The 16,197-nt window shown below is 44.8% G+C and overlaps 1 protein-coding gene and 1 long non-coding RNA gene across 2 annotated transcripts; both read right to left on the bottom strand.

Annotated features, from left to right (window-relative positions):
- Nucleotides 1-5,156: 5,156 nt before the first annotated feature.
- LOC307044151 (putative G-protein coupled receptor 21) lies at nucleotides 5,157-10,194 on the bottom strand. Its single transcript, XM_079689225.1, has one exon. The coding sequence runs from the start codon at nucleotides 9,356-9,358 to the stop codon at nucleotides 8,291-8,293; it is 1,068 nt and encodes a 355-aa protein (XP_079545351.1). The 5' UTR covers nucleotides 9,359-10,194; the 3' UTR covers nucleotides 5,157-8,290.
- On the bottom strand, nucleotides 5,157-11,449 carry LOC307044152. Its single transcript, XR_013809542.1, has 2 exons — nucleotides 11,292-11,449; nucleotides 5,157-7,395 (listed from the first exon to the last, which is right to left on the bottom strand). It is a non-coding gene; the product is annotated as an uncharacterized lncRNA (long non-coding RNA).
- Between the last annotated feature and the right edge of the window lie 4,748 nt (nucleotides 11,450-16,197).

Below are 16,197 nucleotides of genomic sequence, written 5' to 3'. Positions count from 1 at the left end.
CCCAGGGCCATGAAGGTACATCCCACCTTCCATGTAGGGAAATTAAAACCGTTGAAGGAGAGCGCTATGGTTCCCACCGTCAAACCCCCCCCGCCCCCCCGGATGATCGATGGAGGTCCGGTTTACACGGTCAAGTCACTATTGGCTAGTCGGAAAAGGGGTAGAGGGCGACAGTTACTGGTTGACTGGAAGGGTTATGGTCCTGAGGAGCGGCAATGGATTCCTTCCCGCTTCATCGTAGACAAAAACCTCATTGAGGATTTTGACCGCCTCAACTCAGAGGAGCCTGGGCCGTCAGGAGCCGTCCCTAGAAGGGGGGGTACTGTCATGTCCAAGAAACTTATAGTGAAAGTTTATTCTTTATGTTAGAGTTGTCATGTCCCTTTGTCTTGTGCTTTATGTCTATGCCCTTAATTATTTCTTCCTCTCATTTCAGGCCTCCACGCTCCCCGCCCCTTTCTGTCTCCTGCGTCCTTGATTATTTCCCCCGCCCTGATTGTTTCCAACTGTGTCCCCTTTACCTGTGTATATATTGTGTTAGCTCCCTCCTGTTAATTGTCAGTTCGTTGTCTCTCGAAGACCTACGTATCGGCTTACCTCACGGACCTTTCACGGACCTATGCTATAGATCACGATTCTAGTTTTCCTCGAAAGCGTATTTTGTTTTCCTTATTTTATTACTGTGCAAAATTCCAGTAAAGTCTTTATTTTGAAACGCTATCTGAGTCTGAGTTTTGAGTCGTGCAATTGAGTTCATGCCTCAGTGTTCACCCCTTGACAAAAACAAGTGACATTTGACTTTTTAGAGAGGTTTAGCCAAAAAAACTCCACCTCTGAGGTGATTTTGGTGGGACTGGGGGTTTTACCGTTTCTCTGGAACCCATTGGTCGATTTTGGTGATTGACATCTCTTTCTGACCGTTAGAGCCAATAGAATCGAAGGGGGATCTCCCCACTCACACACATGGTAAAACAAAAAGGTGTGGTCTTCGCGCACCCAGTTTTGCATGAGAGTGAAGCTGTCTCTAGCTCTGAGATCTGGAAACCGAAAAGCAGGTTTATTGCTCATGGATTATCAGAAATAATTTCAAAGGGACACAGACACATTGGATTAACCTATGGATTAACTTCAGCAGCGTTTTTATCGTTTTAATGCAGTTGAAGACCACGTTTGACCAGACTACGACACAGGTGAGCCATGTTAGCATTTTTAGCTACCTAGCGCCACATGTTTTGATGTCTGTTTTTGTTTATAAAGTTGCAATTTCTTATAATTGAATGATAATGAGGGTACCCTTCGATTCTGTGTCACTTCACAATGTGAAACGATGTGTTGTTGGATGTGCAAAGATAAATAATAAGGTTTTGTGAGTGAATTTCGGTGCAGTCATCTGTTAGCATTTTTCGCTCGTTACTAATTCAGAGGCTCAGCGTTAGCATTTTGGGTTTTATTTTGAAAAAAATAAAATAATGATCAGTTAGATGAGTTTCTTCCCGTTACATGGATATAAAACATTCATAGTTTATCAAATGAACATGCCCTCAGACACTGTTTCTTGTAAGATGTTGCGGCAGTGCCCCGGTACCGGGGTCTCTCGGGCTTAACAGGTTAAAGAAATCTGAATCAAGGCCCACTAACAGCAGCATTTAATATCAGTTAAAGATGCCCTATTGTCACGATCTGTCTTTGTTGTGTTTTGTCTTGTCTAGATTTGTCTTTGGTTTCCTGTCTGTGTGTTCCCTCCTACCTGTTCCCTCCTACCTGATTACCTGATTGTGTTCACCTTGTGCCCCTGTGTTTTCTCGTCCTTCCTCACCTCTGTCTTGTTTGTTTCATTAGTCCTGTGTGCATTTAGGTTCTGCGTTGTCTGTTAGTCTTTGTGAGATCCTTGTTTGTTTTTGACTGTGTTCACGGGGAAGGGCTCTGTATTTTTCTTGTAGCCTTTAAATAAAGGTATTTCCTGTTAAATCTGTGTGTCCTGCCTGCTTCGCTCAACTCTGACAGAAGGATCTCACCAAAAATGGACCCAGCAGATAGCCTATCTGGTGACGTACAATTGAATGTGCCTAAAAAATGACTGTCGATATGCCTCCAGTAGAGAAGAGAGGCAACTATTATCTCTATGGCACGCCAGGAAGTAACCTCAAGACCCTGGTTAAGGGAGTTACTACCCGAGTGGGTGGAGGACTTTTCCGGTAGCTTTGAGGTCAAACCTGTTTCCCAGCCTGCTAGCCCCTGGCATGCTAGCCCCCTGCCTGCCACAGTTCCCAACAAGGCTCCTTTCAAGGACCCTTTCGCTGGGTCTTGTTTGGCCTTTGGAGGACCTCTGAGCCTCCACAAGGCTTCAAGGCAGCATGGAAGGAAACGCAAGGCCAGGATGCCAGCCCATGCCCCAGCAGCCATGGTCCCGGCCCCAGCAGCCATGGTCCCAGCCCCAGAAGCAATGGTTCCGGCTCCAGTACCGGCCCCAGCAGCAATGGTCCAGGCCCCAGCAGCCATGGTCCCATCCCCAGAAGCCATGGTTCAGGCCCTGATTCCGGCCCCAGCAGCCATGGTCCCTCCTCTAGTCCCTGCTCAAGTCCCTACTCAATTCCCTTCTCAACTCCCTTCTCAAGTCCCTTCTCTAGTCCCTTCCCAAGTCCCTTCCCAAGTCCCTTCTCAAGTCCCCTCTCTAGTCCCATCTCTAGTCCCTACTCAAGTCCCTACTCAAGTCCCTTCTCAAGTCCCTTCTCTAGTCCCTACTCAAGTCCCTACTCTAGTCCCTACTCTAGTCCCTTCTCAAGTCCTTACTCAAGTCCCTTTCCAAGTCCCTTTCCAAGTCCTTTTCCAAGTCCTTTCTAAAATCCCTTCTCATTTCCCTTCTCTAGTCCCAACCCCATGTCCTGTCTCGTTGGGGGTTCCGCTGACTGCTGTTTTGTCGGGAGTCCTGCCAACTCCTTGTCCTGTTTAGTTGGGGGTTCCGCTGAGGGTCTTGCCAACTCCTGTCCTGTCCTGTTGGGGATCCCGCCGACTACTGTTCTGCCGGGGGTCCTGCCAACCCCATGTCCTGTTCCGTTGGGGGTCCTGCCGTCACCTGTATTGCCGGGGGTCCTGCCAATTCCTTGTCCTGTTTCGTTGGGGGTTCCGCTGAGGGTCCTACCAACTCCGTGTCCTGTCCTGTTGGTGGTCCCGCCGTCACCTGTCTCGCCGGGGTCCTGCCAACTCCTTGTCCTGTTTCATTGGGGGTTCCGCTGGGAGTCCTGCCAACTCCGTGCCCTGACCTGTTGGGGGTCCCCCGACACCTGCTCCGCCGGGGGTCCTACCAACACCTGTTCCGTCGGAGGTCCAGCCAGCTCCGAATCCTGTTCAGTCAGAGGTCCCGCTGCCACCAGATCATAACCCGCCGGGGGTCCCGCCTACACCATGTCCAGTTCTGTTGGGGGTCCTGCTGATGCCTCTCCCACCGACACCTTGTCCTGTTCCGACGGCGGTCCCGTCGACACCAGCCCTTGTTCCGTCTGGGGTCCAGTCAACACCAGCCCTTGGGTTCCGTCTGCACCTGTCCCGACGGCTCCGTTTCCTGTCCGGCCGACACCGGTTCCTGTACGACCGGGGGTTCCGCTATTTCCAGCTCCCAGTGCTCCCGATCCCTGTGCTCCTGCTCCGGCGATCTAGCTGACCCCGGAGGTGCCCCATCGCGGCCTACGCCGTCTCCCTGCCCGTCCTCCGGAGCTGTCCCGTCGCCGCCTTCTTGCCCGTCCTTGAGCCCGGCCCCCTGAGTTCCCCAGCCGCGGCCTTCGCCCTTGAGCCCGACCCCCTGAGTTCGCCAGCCGAGGCCTTTGCCCTCGAGCCCAGCCCCATGACTTTCCCAGCCGATGCCTTCACCCTCGAGCCCGGACCCCTGATTTTCCCAGCCGCTGCCTTCTCCCTCGACTCCGCCCCCCTAAGTTACCCCGACGAGGCCTTCACCCCTGTCTTCGGCTCTCTGAGTTTCCCCACCGCGGAATTCCCTGCTCTGTTGCTGTTCCCAAAGGCCGTCCGCACGAGTCCCCCTTCTTTGCCTCTACCTTGCCCCCGGGCCGTCCGCCTGAGTCCCCCTTCTCGGCCTCTGCTTTGCCCCCGGTCCGTCCGCCCGAGTCCCCCTTCTCGGCTTCTGCTTTAAAAACTGTACAACAACAGGGGAATATTTAAACCTTACTTGTAATCCAAAAATTGATATGCAAGAGCCCAAACTAAAATAATTACACATGAAAAGTATAATTTACAATGCACTTCTTTTATTTTTCTGACACTAAGCTAAATTTATATTGCTATATATTTATATTTATAAAATGTTTTGTTTATATTGTTTGTTTTTGCCAAATCTGCTCTGTAGAGTCCTGAGAAGGAATTATTTAGTGTTCTTTCAATGAAATGTGAATTATATATGAATATGTCTGATAATTATTTGGACCAAGTGAATATTTGAGTGCTTTTGGTGGAACAGATGTTGTCCCGGTTTACAAGCTAATTTACAGATAATGAAAAGTTATTGGTTTTCAAACGATAGCCAATGGATTCAGATATCACTTTCTGATCTTTGTACGGTGGCTGTCCAATGCAAACACGCTACAGCGGCTCAAAACACTTCCATTAGGAGAAATGCTTTGCACTATCGAAAATGATGCAAAAAAAACCAAACTAATATGCCAAAACTCATGCAAATGAAGAAACATCTGCACAAACTTGACAACACAGAAAAAATTCACCAACTAGATGAAACACACGCAAGGTTTACTCAAAGCATTGCATGGACAGTTGTTGTTGTAACGCATTAATTATTGAGTGCTCTTGTTTTTTAATGTGTTATTTTAGACCTCGGGACTGTGGGAAACAGTATTTCGATCTTTCTGTGTGTACAAACATATGTTGAGATTGACAATAAAGTAGACTGACTTTGACTTTGATTTGCCCCTGTCGGCCACCATACATTTGCTCTCCAAAGGGACTGTTTACCTGCATGAAACCAAACCCTTCACGCATGTGAATAATCAGTACTCGGACTACAACCGTAAACCTAAATCTTCTCCTAATCCAACAGGATTTGTTTATTGTAAAATGAGGGGAAATACAAACACACACGTACAGCCATCCCAACTGCAAACATATTAAGTCCCAAATGAATCCAAAACACAGAATCAGAACAATCATTTTAATCTTACATTTGCACCTTAATACAATAATTTACAGCAGTTGCTCAGATCACACGCTGAGTAGCAAACAGCCTAACCAGTGTTGAGATAATAAAAGCCCTTTCATTAAGACATTGCTTTCTTAATTTATTGTGGTTTGTGTTAACACCAGTAAGCTGCATTGCATTGACTCCCACTGCTGTCATAAAGATAATGCAAAGATTTCAGGTGTTTACTTTGACAATGCTAGGTTAAATGAGACCTTTTAAGGTTAGGCTCTTGGTTTATGTGTTTTCGCTGTTTGCATATTTGTGTCATTTTATCCTCACGGCAGCAACAGGTGAAGATCACAGGAAGGCTAGAGGGTTTTCTGACATGAACAGGAACGATTTTCTCTCATAAGAAAACATAATAAGCCATCTGTGGTACACAACAGTAGTTAGGAACCAAAGACATGGAGTAAAGTTACTCTCAGAACCAGAATCATGCAGGAAAGGTCCATCAGTGGAGCATTTTTCACAACCAATCAAGCAGGGATCAAACAAGTCAGAGGAAATTACATTGTAGCAGATGCTGAATACATACCATTGCATATACAAATGCTTTATAAATAGAACATCAGCACAGTGGGGTCATTAGGAGGTTTGATCCCCCTGGCAGCAGCTGGTGTGACCGTTGATCTGGAAAAGTCCTACTGTTAAACTCTGAACCGTGACCCTACTCTGACCCCTGCCCTAAAGCCCTGCTTTATTTATAAATCCTCACTACAGAAACTGCTTGTAAGCTCTCAATGATATAAAACAAGTCAATTAGAACTGGACAACCTTCACCTGCTGAGGATCAGGTCATTCACATCAACTTCTACTGTAACTGATGAGGAACTTGCTTCTGAGGTAAAAAATGTACGTTCAATTTTCAAGTGATGACCCTTGTTATAATACACATTTATAACACCACATCAATTATCCCAAATGTCTGGATCAAAAATACTCTGTTAAACTGAATACACATTAAGGTAAACTTTGTATCTTGAATCTTTTTTTGTTTGTTTTGCTGTTTTCAATTTAAAGGGAATACTTTGGGTTTCAGACGAGCAAGAAAATAGATAAACAAAAATCATCTTGAACTTTGACAACCCGTGATTGACATTTTTCACTTTTTCCTACGTTTGATACATTTATTATTAAAGAAAAATAAACAGCAGATGAATCCATAAGGAAAATAATGGTTAGTTGCAGCTCTATTTAACAGGATCAAGCTGACTGGGAAACTGTGACAAAATTAAACATACAAACTGTTATCAGTCTCTCAGAAATGTCTGGTTAAGCAATGTGAACCTTCCCTGTTAAATAATCCAATAAATAAAGTAAACAGTACATTACAACAGCAGTGTTGTAAACTGTGGTTTGGTTTTCGGTTCAGTTTTACAATTTACCAATAATTTTGAAAATGTACATTTCTATGGCATATTATTTGTAATGATAGATTCTGATTAACTGTTGTAAGATCCCTTTAGAAAAAGTGTTTTGCTAATGGATATTAGGAGCTCAAACCTTAAAAACGTGGTTTGGGCCGTGCATTTAGCCATATAGTGTTTTCCTGAACAATTCTCCAAAAGATTCTCTTTACTCTTCTTTTTCCACAACTATGTTTTAATCAAGAGCAAGACGCTATCAGAAAAAACATTTCAATGTGACTTTAAATTTATAAAACATTTTCCTGCAGTATGTAAAAAACACTTATTAACATTGCAAAAAAAAAAACAGGTTCAGTCTCTGGGGTAGAATGTCAGACATCTTAGCTGTGAGAAATAAATTATCTTAAAAAACATCCACATTTGTAACCCCGGAGGTCCTCTTTACAGTTAACCACTGTTCGAATATTGAAACTACGAAGTATATTTAGACCAAGCCACAAGCAGTCACTGGCTCTTAGAAAAAGTGCTCTGACCCTCTTGCCCTCCGTGGTCGAGCTTGTGATTAAACTTGTGTTTCACTTTACACTCATCTGAACAGCCATCCACTGCTGGAGGGCAGATAATAAAGTTTACAGATAACAATGGAGTTAGTCTTTGCATGGAGGCCATGTGGATCCCCGCAGAAAGCTGATTGATCATCAACAGTCGACGAGGCAGGAGGAGGTTATCTTAAGACGCTACGTGGCTTGTGATTTAAGAGTCATGTTCTGTTTCAGCGGAGATCCAAGGCAAACAGCCCAGGGGCTTAACAAAGTAGGGCCGATAAACCTGAGGAGGAAACGCAAACAAATAACCAACAAATAAAACTCTCCTAATAAATTAATGTATTGTCATGCTGAAGAGGACACACCACTGTCTGCCAGCAGGAAAACCAGCAGCCACCATAAGAAAGCAAAGCTAATTCTTGAATCAACAATTTCATGTGAAACCCGAGACTGTGTAAACATACTTGAAGCTTCTCACAAACAACCAGCTTCAAAGAGAGAAAACCTTTTGATTAACATTTGAAATAAATCTTTTGTCTTCTCATTGAGAAATAGTCTTGAAGTCCATCCGATTCACACACATTATATGATTATCAGATGAAAGGTGTATTTCATACACTCATTAACTCATTAGCATCTGGTGTTTCCTAAGGAAAACAGATCAGTGTCCTAAAATGTGTTTGCATTGCGTAATGTACCCTGAAAGAACCAAGACAATTGTATTTTCTAGTCAGGTTTGGAGATTCTTTTTTGCATTTCAGCGGATCACACAACACAAGTCGGGCTGTGCTTTCCTTTTTTTGCATCTGGGAGTTGTTATTGCAGGCAGGAGTGCTTATTAAATCATCTGAAGTAAAACACATGAATCTTATTCCTACTGTCCCCTTCCTCCATCGACATCAAAATTCTTTACTCCGTGTTGTCAGGTTGTGATCTTTGCAGCTGTGAAAGAGCGGCATCACAGTGAAGAGCATTCGTGAAAGCTTCACAGCCACCACAAAATCAGCCTTGGAGACAACCAACAGGCATCTGCACAGGCACCTCTCCGTGCTCCATGCAGGGGGTCCCCAGCACATTTCACTGTGGGTCCACCTGTGTCATGCTACGCAGCTGAACAAAGCACACACAGAGGGTGGATGCCCCCAAAGTGAACAATCCAAAACCAGAGGTGTCAGGGCTCACACTTTGCATCGGGTGTTTGCCCGGGGGCCAATAACTGGCGCCTTTTTGGCCTCCATGCAGCCGAGACAGGAGGGGAACAACGGGCTAAAGAGGCGGCCCAGACCTTTCCGGAAGACGCTGTTTGAGAGGCTGTAGATGAGACAGTTACAGAAGCTGTTGCTTATTGCCAACCATGTTGTAAGGAAGGATGCCACCTTATGGTGATACAGCCCAGCACTCTCCAAGAGGAAGTAAAGGATGTACGGCATCCACAGCACGTAGAAGACGCTGGTGATGCGGAACAGCACCATGGCGTAGCGTTTGTCCGGGCACCCTTCACACCGCTCCCCCCGCTCGACTTTATTGCCCTCCGCCTGCGAGCTGAAGCGGGCATGCCGTTGGGTGATCTCTCTTGTGTGCTGCCTGCATATCCGGAATATACTCCCGTAGGTGAAGCAGACGGTGAGCGCTGCTGGTGCGTAGAGCAGCGCCGCGATGAAGGTGCTGAACCCTGGGTTGGTCTTCCAAGAGTCTGCGCACCACTGAAATATGTCCCCATGGTATCCTGGCTTCCCCCAGCCAAAGAAGGATGGCAAGAAGATCAGAGCAGAGTAAACCCAGATCAGCACGATGCACACTCTCAGTCGGCATGGCGTCACCAACGTTGCGTAAGACAGTGGACGGGTGATGGCGATGTAGCGGTCCACGCTGATACACGCAAGCGAGGCCATGGAGACGCTCTTCAGCACAGAAACCATGTAGCCAAAGGCCTTGCAGGTGAGCTCCTCATTCAGGCCTCGGAGGTAGTGGAGGAGGGACAGCGAGGGCACCAGGCAGCTGACCCCCACCAGCAGGTCGGCGTACGCCATGGTCTGGATGAAGTGGCTGGTGGTGTGGTGGTGCAGCAATGGGGCGCAGTGGAAGACGAAGATCACCACCAGGTTGCCAGCAATGATGAGCACAGTGAGGAAAAGGATGATGACCACCTCCAGCACGCAGGTATCCAGGCTGCGGGAGTAACCCACGGAGCCCAGCAGGCAGAACGGGGGAGAACCACTTTGGTTCGCATCAGAAGAAGAGTTCATGTTTGGACTGGAGCGGGCAGGGAGTAGAAGGGGGGCGGTTTCAGCTCAACGTAGCCATTGACCTGTCCATAAAGTCTCTTTTCCAATCTTGAAGTTGTTCATCCGGTGCTCCTGTTATCCCTAAATCAGGATCTTTCTTCCCTTAGTGGCCCGTCCTTAAAGTAACAGTAATCCATTGTGTATGAAAAATGCAACCAGGTTCCACTGCTTCTGCTTTAAGTTGTGATATATGTGTGGAGCCTCGAGAAGCAAACAAAAACCCCAACGTAGAACAACAGTCTGATGCTGCAGTGCTAACCATCCTCGCCTCGCAGCTGTTTATCATAGCCCCCCCCCCATCCCACCACCCCTAGACTGCAAATCCTGAGGTAAGCATTCTGCTCTGGCACACTGCCACCGGAAAAATCCAGGGATCCACTTCCTCTCTTTGCAAAGGAAAAAGGGAGGGAAAAATAATGCCGATATTCCAGGCAGCTGTGATGTTGTAATTCCTTCACGTTGACAGTGACGACTGTCTCAGCAAACAAAAGCAAGAGAGTCCAAAGAAGCAGTGTCAGACCTGGAAGTGGCAGCCTTTTCTGCGGACCGCTAACAGGGAACGAACACACACTCAGAGCGCTGCCAGCAGGAAGAGTGCAGGCAGGCGAACATCCAGAAGTGATGGATAATGTCACCGGGATCTCTCCTCTGTGAGGCTGGTAGTGAGGCTCAGAGGCAGCTGGCTGACTTCTTGTGTATGTTTGTGTGTATGGCATGAATGTGTGTGTGTGTGTCTGTATAAGAGAGAGAGATAGATCAGGGAGGCAGGCAGTAAACTGCCTCTCCTCTCTGCTGTAGTAGCAGTAGTGATGATGCAGCGCTGCCACTGCTGCTGCTTCCACACACACACACACACACACACACACACACACACACACACACACACACACACACACACACACACACACACACACACACACACACACACACACACACACACACACACACACACACACACACACACACACACACACACATCAGGCCAATAAGACACAGGTGGGGGGGGAGGAGACAACATAGGGCACCAGGTGAACACAATCACCAGCCACAGACAAAACGGGAGGGGGAACACTTTCAAACCCTTTCTGTTCTATCCCCCTTTTTTCTTTGACACTCCTTCTCTTCCTCACCCCTCCACACTGTTGATATACTTCCACTGTACAAACACCATTCATTAATGAAAACCCATCTGGGTGAAGTCAATATCCCAGTAGGGATGGATTTTTTTGATTTGCTGATGGTTACATAATAACGTTTTACCAACGTTTCAAATGCATTTGAATGTAAAGCAGGTCCTTACATCAGAATAAAAAAAAATATTTGCAAACATAGTAAGGAATCAACAAATAATAATATAATATCCAAGTAAACATTTTTTACTGAATTAAGCAAGAGTGGACAGCTTTTTACTTGACAAATGACAAAATATATACTTGTCAGGTATATGATTTTTCAATATATAGCGGGCCATATTGTCACCAGTTTATCGTCAAAGATAGATTAACTTAAAAAAACGTCTCACATTAATTTTCTGTAGTTTAGTTACACACAAGGCTGATGTTATCCTTTAAATCAAATGGTATAGGCCTACTATAGATTGCCAGCATGGCATTTGAATCATACTCAGACTTTGTATTTCTCATCTTTTGCTGTCGATTTCAGGCCACTTCAGTGTTAGACTCTCAAAGCAATGGCTCTGGAAGTCAGGTGACTTGGTTTAAGGGGGATGGGGTGGATGGATGGGTCATTCAAACACATGACCCAATCTAAAACAAATGCTCAATCCCTTAATGTTGACTACCTAATTTGCATGGGTAACCTAATAAAATATAAGTCCACAAAAAAAAGAGAAATGTCCTTAAAATTGCTATCAATTAATCAACAATATAAATACCTATTAATCCCAGGGGGAAATTAGGTTTGGTGACTGTCACGGAGGTGATATCTGGGGCCATAGATCTCGGCCTCCGTTACGGGTTGTATAGCTTCATTGTTGTTGATTGTGTTCACCTGGTGCCCTGTGTTGTCTCCTCCCCCCTCACCTGTGTCTTGTTGAAGGTAACTTCGTCACTGTGGACTGACAGCTTCGGGCCTTGTAATATTGCACATGTGGTTTAGGCCCAATCCCAAACCACTCCCTCGACCCTACCCCTCCCTAACGGAGTGAACTCCGTCTGTAGCCACACTCGCAGCTCAACGAGGCTCCCTCCTGTCGGATGGAGGGAGTAAATACAGCAGCAAGCTTTGAGACGGCCTCCCCTCTCTCCGGCAAAAACAGGGAATGCCGTAACTGTATGTAACAACGGTTTCAAATCAGCATCTCTTAGACAAAAAGTTTAAATGAATAACTCAAATAAAACTCCAAACATCTTTCATTGTGTTTCAAAGCTCTTTTAGTTTTAAACCTGATGTTTATAAGCTTCTTAGTTTTTGCAACGGTCTGTAAATATACACAACTTTATAATAAAATGCACACATTTACCTTTTTCTAGACTAAACACAGGTATGATCCTAAGTTAAAAACATATATGAGGTTATCATGAGGTTGTTAACATCGCAGTTTATCAGTGGATGTTTGCTGGAACTAATTGTAAACAGCGTGTTTCCTGACGGACACACACATCGTGACTCCGGTCAGGTAGAGACCGGTCTCAAATCAGCACCGCTGCAGACTTGCTGTTTAAGGGCTTGATAGCCCACTCCCCCTCACACCGCTCCACACTCGTTGCTTTGGAACAGCCCTCAATATGGCGGACCCTCCGCGTGAACGCGCAAACAGAGGGGTAGGGTGTAGGGGGCGGTTTGGGAATGGGCCTTGGTTTGAAAGTGTTCCCCCTCCCGTTTTGTCTGTGGCTGGTGATTGTGTTCACCTGGTGCCCTGTGTTGTCTCCTCCCCCCCCCCCACCTGTGTCTTATTGGCCTGATTAGTGTGTGTGTGTGTGTGTGTGTGTGTGTGTGTGTGTGTGTGTGTGTGTGTGTGTGTGTGTGTGTGTGTGTGTGTGTGTGTGTGTGTGTGTGTGTGTGTGTGTGTGTGTGTGTGTGTGTGTGTGTGTGTGTGTATTGAGGCTCTGTTTTCCCTGTCAGTGGACAGGTAGTGTGTGTGAGATCCTTGTGGCTGCTGACTGTGTTCAGGTGGACAGCAATTGAGGCTGTGAATCATGTGTCCATGATTTGAATAAATGCCCACACCGGGTTGTATTTGAACGTTCTGCCTCTGCCTCCTTGCTTGGTCGGGCCGCTCAACGGTTAACTTCACATTGACCATTGGACAGTATTTGAATACAATAAATAAATATTAATAGATATTGTGCATTAAAACCAGTTAAGAGAGGGAACATCAGCTTAATAAGTAACTAATAAAGTAACCAATATAAAAATAACAAGTAAGATAAAATATGAAAACAAACAATTAAAAAAAGTAAACATCTGTCAGGAGCAACAGCAACAGGCCGCATGCACTGTTGCCGCATGTGCATTAGATTATTTATACGCCATTAAATGATATTACATTCAGAAAGCTGGTTTGCACCACACTTATGAATGATAAGAGGTGAATGGGAATAATCAAATTTTTGGAGTTCCTGTCTGCCTATACTAAAATCAGTTTTAGGGATTTTAACCGGATGTAAACTAAAATGATTTGATCTTGCAATGGCTTTCACTGATGCATGGATCTTTGTATAGTGGATATGAATTCAACCCAAAAGTGTACCTATAATTCTCACTCTCCTCCTACAGAGCTCCGCCCCTTCGCATCTGTTAACCAATGAGCAGCAAGCAGGTCTCCATCCCAACAAAGACTGTTCACGTCTACCCACGTGCGAAGAAACACACACAGATACCCTCGCGTGCAGGCATCCCTCACATAGAATTGTACCCATGCAAATGCTAAGACATTGTAACACACATGTCTTCTGCAGTCAAATGGGTGGGCTAGAGGATTTGTAATGCAGTTGGGTGGGAGTTAAAATGTATAGCTTTTGTTGGAAAGTTGTGTCGGGCATTATTGTGGGATATGTTGATAATCACAAAAAACAACAGTTTTACAATTATTATGTGCACAATTTATTCTTGAGACCGGACATTTTCTGTCCCATCTCCTTTGTTTACTTCCTTAACATAGTGACATCACTATGTTACACTTGCACTTCTATTGGTTAGCACTCCAACACATTGTACGTGATCTGATAAGGGGCGGGACATCTCTAAGGTGTTGATTAATCACAACAGGCCCGGCCAGCTAACCAATCAGAGCAGACTGGGCTCTGGTTTCATTCAGAGGCTGAAAAGAGGTGCTGCAGCAGAGAAGAATAAAGACCGTTTTGAACATTAAAGCATGGAAACATGTTACAGTAGAGGCACACCATAAAAAGTATGAACCTAAAAATGAGCACAAGAGGGACCCTTTAAAAAATAATTTGAGCTTCATGTTTAAAATGAAGTATTAAAAATGTAATTTAATCCATAACTTCCTGTGTCTTTTTCATGTGAACACAGAAAGCAATGGTTCTATAACAGTATGCGTCACAACCAAACTTAGCTGTCTGCTGATGTACCACATCAAACCAAAGCCTCTCCTGTTATATTAAGACCATGGGGGACCCGAGGGATTACTGTGAGGATGTCTTCCCCTTCCAGGCCTTCTGTCGATGGGAAACAGAGCAACCTTTCAGACACTGTTTGTTTTTTTGTCACCATATGGTGAGCACTGAGGAGGGTAGACGGGCTATGTTTACGTGTCTGTTTTTGCTTTTAGTTTCCAGGTCACAGGTGAAAAGGTGCCACATCTGGCCGAATGATGAGGCTGAACGCCGAGGCGCCTGAACAAGCAGCGGGTTGTCTGACATGTTGTAAGAAGACATGTTAAAATGAACGGCTTCAACATGATACCAACATCAGCATGTTGGTCTGAGTGAACAGCAGACAGGCCGGCGGGGGGGAAAGCCACCTTGTGACCAAAGTGAGGAATTGAGAGCTTGTGATGCCTCGGTGCGAGTCCCAGCCGTCGAAAGGTAACTCCCAACCAGGGCTGATATAGAGCAGTCTTAAGACCTGAGGGCCTGAAGCACAAGTGCAAAAAGGCTCTTGTTGTGAAAATCAACATTATACTTAGATTGCTGAAGGATGACTATGCTTTTAGATTTTATGAGGGAGAATAAAGGATTCAGGGGTTTAGTATCAGTTGTTCATGAATGACACTGTGTTTACGCATTTTTAGTCTCGCCCCAAAGACCTTTGGACCGAGAAATCAGTACTAGGAAGATCAGGTTGCTCTGTTACCGTTATAATACCCAATAAATAAAGTTTAAAAAGTACAGAAGCCACTTTGATTGTATTTCTATGAATGTATTATGAACAGGGTATTCAGTGTTGTCCATTATTTCTGCAATTAAGAGCCATTATATAATAGAAAGTATCAGGCAGCCATAAGGTTTTATTGTCTACTCAATTCTGGATCCAGATTCTGGTCTGCAAAATACCGGATATTGGCAAATATATTGGAGCAATGAAAGACATTAACTGTAGGGTACAAGCCACTTCCCTTACTTGATTTGAGTTGGAAAATGCATAACGACATCACTATGTAACACTCACGCTCCTATTGGCTAGCACTCACAACACATTGTACGTGAAAGGCTAAGGGGCGGGGAATCTCTATCCGTTGACCAATCACAACAGAGCCAGCCAGCTAACCAATCAGGGCAGACTGGGCTCTGGTTTCAGACAGAGGGTGAAAAGAGGTGCTGCAGCACAGGCAGTATGAGACAAATAAAGTATTTGTTGGACACTAAGGCATGTTTCATAGTTTAAGAAAATGATGATAGCAGTTGGATTGTTTTCTTACGACTGTATACTTTAACGAATGTGTTCAGTTTCCTTAAATCAAAGGGGAAGGCTGTGTGATCAGTAACAGCAAAACAAACTGATTGTTGGTCTATTCCTTTGTGTACTGTTCATGACCCAACAGGTTCATATATAATTCATGCACTCATACATCATTCATGTGTTCATAAATTGAATCTCTTTGACCCACTTTTTTTTCCAGAAAAACACTGTGACCAGCGAGTCCTCTTGTCCAAATTGAATTTACCTCAGGCACATGGTTCATTAGGGGAAGGCCTGCCTGGTGCCACTAGCAATTAGCTTCTACAGCTAGTGTGTCCTCGTGGTCAACAGACACACAAACACATGCCCCCAACGCACGGAAGGCTGCAGCCTATTAGTGTAACAACAAAGAAACTACGTCATGTTGACAGATTATGTTGTTTTGAACCTGATCTTTCTGTTTAAAGCACAGGATTTTTCGTCTACGAGCTCCAAACACAAGATGTTTTTTCAGATACATACCATATGCATGGTGTAAGTTGCTTTGGATAAAAGCATTAGCTAAATGAAATGTAATGTGTACATCTTCGCATGTAACGTCTGCTCGGCTCAAAGACAAATATTCAGGCAATCTTAAACAAGATCATAAACCATAATAATAGACCATTATTACAAATATGTATATACATTTTTAAAATAACTTTAATTTATTTAATATTATCGAATTACATTTGCTTGTTTCCATTTCTATTATTTTATGTTGTGTTTTCTTTCTATGTTTTAGCTTTGTGGATAAAGCTGAATGAAAATGGAAGAAAACGTTGAAAAAAGTATCTTTGTATATTGAAAACTGAAATAAAAAATAATTGTAACACTTATCTAAGGGATAATGTGCAGCGACGCGGTCATTATGGGGAAAAGAACACCGACAGGCTGATCCGGAGCCCGACACGAAGCGCTACCATGGTACTAGA

This window comes from Notothenia rossii (genome assembly GCF_949606895.1).
Source record: "Notothenia rossii genome assembly, chromosome: 6".
NCBI classification, from domain to species: Eukaryota; Metazoa; Chordata; class Actinopteri; order Perciformes; family Nototheniidae; genus Notothenia; species Notothenia rossii.
The sequence above is the reverse complement of the archived record's forward strand: the minus strand, read 5'-3'. Positions and strand labels throughout refer to the sequence as shown.

Excerpts from the sequence above, each read along its gene's own strand:
- LOC307044151 (XM_079689225.1), bottom strand. The coding sequence starts at position 9,358 with ATGAACTCTTCTTCTGATGCGAACCAAAGTGGTTCTCCCCCGTTCTGC.